This window comes from Geospiza fortis, unplaced genomic scaffold (assembly GCF_000277835.1).
Source record: "Geospiza fortis unplaced genomic scaffold, GeoFor_1.0 scaffold135, whole genome shotgun sequence".
NCBI classification, from domain to species: domain Eukaryota; kingdom Metazoa; phylum Chordata; class Aves; order Passeriformes; family Thraupidae; genus Geospiza; species Geospiza fortis.
Genome location: NW_005054646.1, coordinates 125,163 through 127,029, shown reverse-complemented (window position 1 = coordinate 127,029; position 1,867 = coordinate 125,163). Strand labels below are relative to the sequence as shown.

Sequence of the window (1,867 nt, the reverse complement as noted above, 5' to 3'; positions counted from 1 at the left end):
CAGCCGGCGCTGCAGCTGATCCGTGACCGCGTGGAGAGGGAATTCACCATCGAGGACCTGCAGGAGTGGACGGAGTACCGGGTGCAGGTCCAGGCCTTCAACGCCATCGGCCCCGGGCCCTGGAGCCCCCCGGTGCTGGGACGTACCCGGGAGTCAGGTACTGAGCCCACCTGGGCACTGGGCACCCACCTCAGCCAATGTGGCCAGGTACTGAGCCCACCTGGGCACTGGGCACCCACCTCAGCCAATGTGGCCAGGTACTGAGCCCACCTGGGCACTGGGCACCCACCTCAGCCAATGTGGCCAGGTACTGAGCCCACCTGGGCACTGGGCACCCACCTCGGCCAATGTGGCCACTGACCCTCTCTGCTGCCCCCTCCAGTGCCCTCCTCTGGCCCCAGCAATGTGTCAGCAGTGGCCACCTCCTCCAGCAGCCTGCTGGTCCAATGGAGTGACATTCCTGAGGCTGACTGCAACGGGCTCATCCTGGGCTACAAGGTGAGCTCCTGCCCGTGGGCAGCGCAACTTTCCCTGGAGAATCACCCTGCAGGATGTGGGGTTCCTAACTGGGCCACCCCCAAGGTGCTGGTGTGTCACTCTTGCGCAGAGATTGGGGCAGGAACAGGTGAGAGGCAGGATTGTAGAAAAGGCAAAGAAGGCTTTATTCAAAGGAACTGTGCAGTTTTTATAGAGTGATACGATGGGTTCTATTCTATTGGCTAAGTAACAAAAACATCTTCCTCTCACACTGTCCTTGAGAAGAACAGAAAAACGAAGTAGAAAAACACCACCTGCAAATTGTTTATACTTAACAGGTTCTCACATTTTTCCAACTCCCTAAAATTTCTCACAAGCCCCTGTGAGAAACGTTTGCCATTTCTCTCTCTCTGTCCCATGGCATCCACACTGGTGGCCCGGCCGTGTCACACAGGCCGTGTCACACTGGCCACGTCACATGGGCTGTGTCACACTGGCCGTGTCACACTGACCATGTCACACGGGCTGTGTTGCAGGTGCTGTACAAGGAGAAGGGCTCGGAGGCCCGTGCCCGGTTCTGGCTGGCAGAGGGCAATGCCTCCCACAGCGCCCAGCTCACCGGGCTGGCCAAGTACACCCTGTACGAGATCCGGGTGCTGGCCTTCACCAGGATGGGCGATGGTGTCCCCAGCCGGCCTCCTGTCCTCGAGAGGACGCTGGATGATGGTGGGTGACAGCACCTGGGTGGGCTGGGTGATTGATCCCACCCTATCCCTGGGTGATTGATCCCACCCCATCCCTGGGTGATTGATCCCACCCCATCCTTGGTTGATTGATCCTGTCCTATCTGGCTGATTAATCCCATCCCATCCCTGTTCTCTGGGGCGATCCCTCTCCCCCTGCCCAGGACACCCAGGCCTCCCAGGGGATGGGATCTTTTCCCCACTCCCCAGTGACTCCAATCTGTCCCCCTGCAGTGCCCGGGCCCCCTGTGGGGCTCCTCTTTCCTGAAGTGAGGACCACCTTGGTGAGGCTCATCTGGCAGCCGCCGGCAGCGCCCAACGGCGTCATCCTGGGTAGGTGGGGAGCACCCGGGGTGAGCCACACCGGGATGCTCTGCAGAGGGATGCAGAGGTCCTGGTTGGGCAGGGATTGTCAGAGAGCAGCTCCCTGGGCACCTCGGAGCCCTCAGGGGTGAAGTTCCCTGCTCGGATGCTGGTCCCGGGCTGGGTGTGAGCAGGTCGGGATGGAGGGGGCGGCACGGGCAGGGGTCCAGGCTGGTGTCCCCTCCCCATCGCCACCACTCTGCTCCCTCCCCGCAGCCTACCAGGTCAGCCACCGCCTGAACACCTCGGCGCTGACCGCGGCCGCCGTGGAGGCGCCGGACGCC

General features: G+C 61.8%; 1 protein-coding gene across 1 annotated transcript in view; it reads left to right on the top strand.

Annotated features, from left to right (window-relative positions):
* The window catches only part of SDK2 (sidekick cell adhesion molecule 2), a 78,824-nt gene that overhangs the window by 60,305 nt on the left and 16,652 nt on the right, over nucleotides 1–1,867 (top strand). Inside the window, 5 exon segments of the mRNA XM_031064867.1 lie at nucleotides 4–157; nucleotides 383–498; nucleotides 1,014–1,203; nucleotides 1,455–1,553; nucleotides 1,800–1,864. Of these exon segments, the coding sequence (XP_030920727.1) occupies nucleotides 4–157; nucleotides 383–498; nucleotides 1,014–1,203; nucleotides 1,455–1,553; nucleotides 1,800–1,864 (624 nt within the window).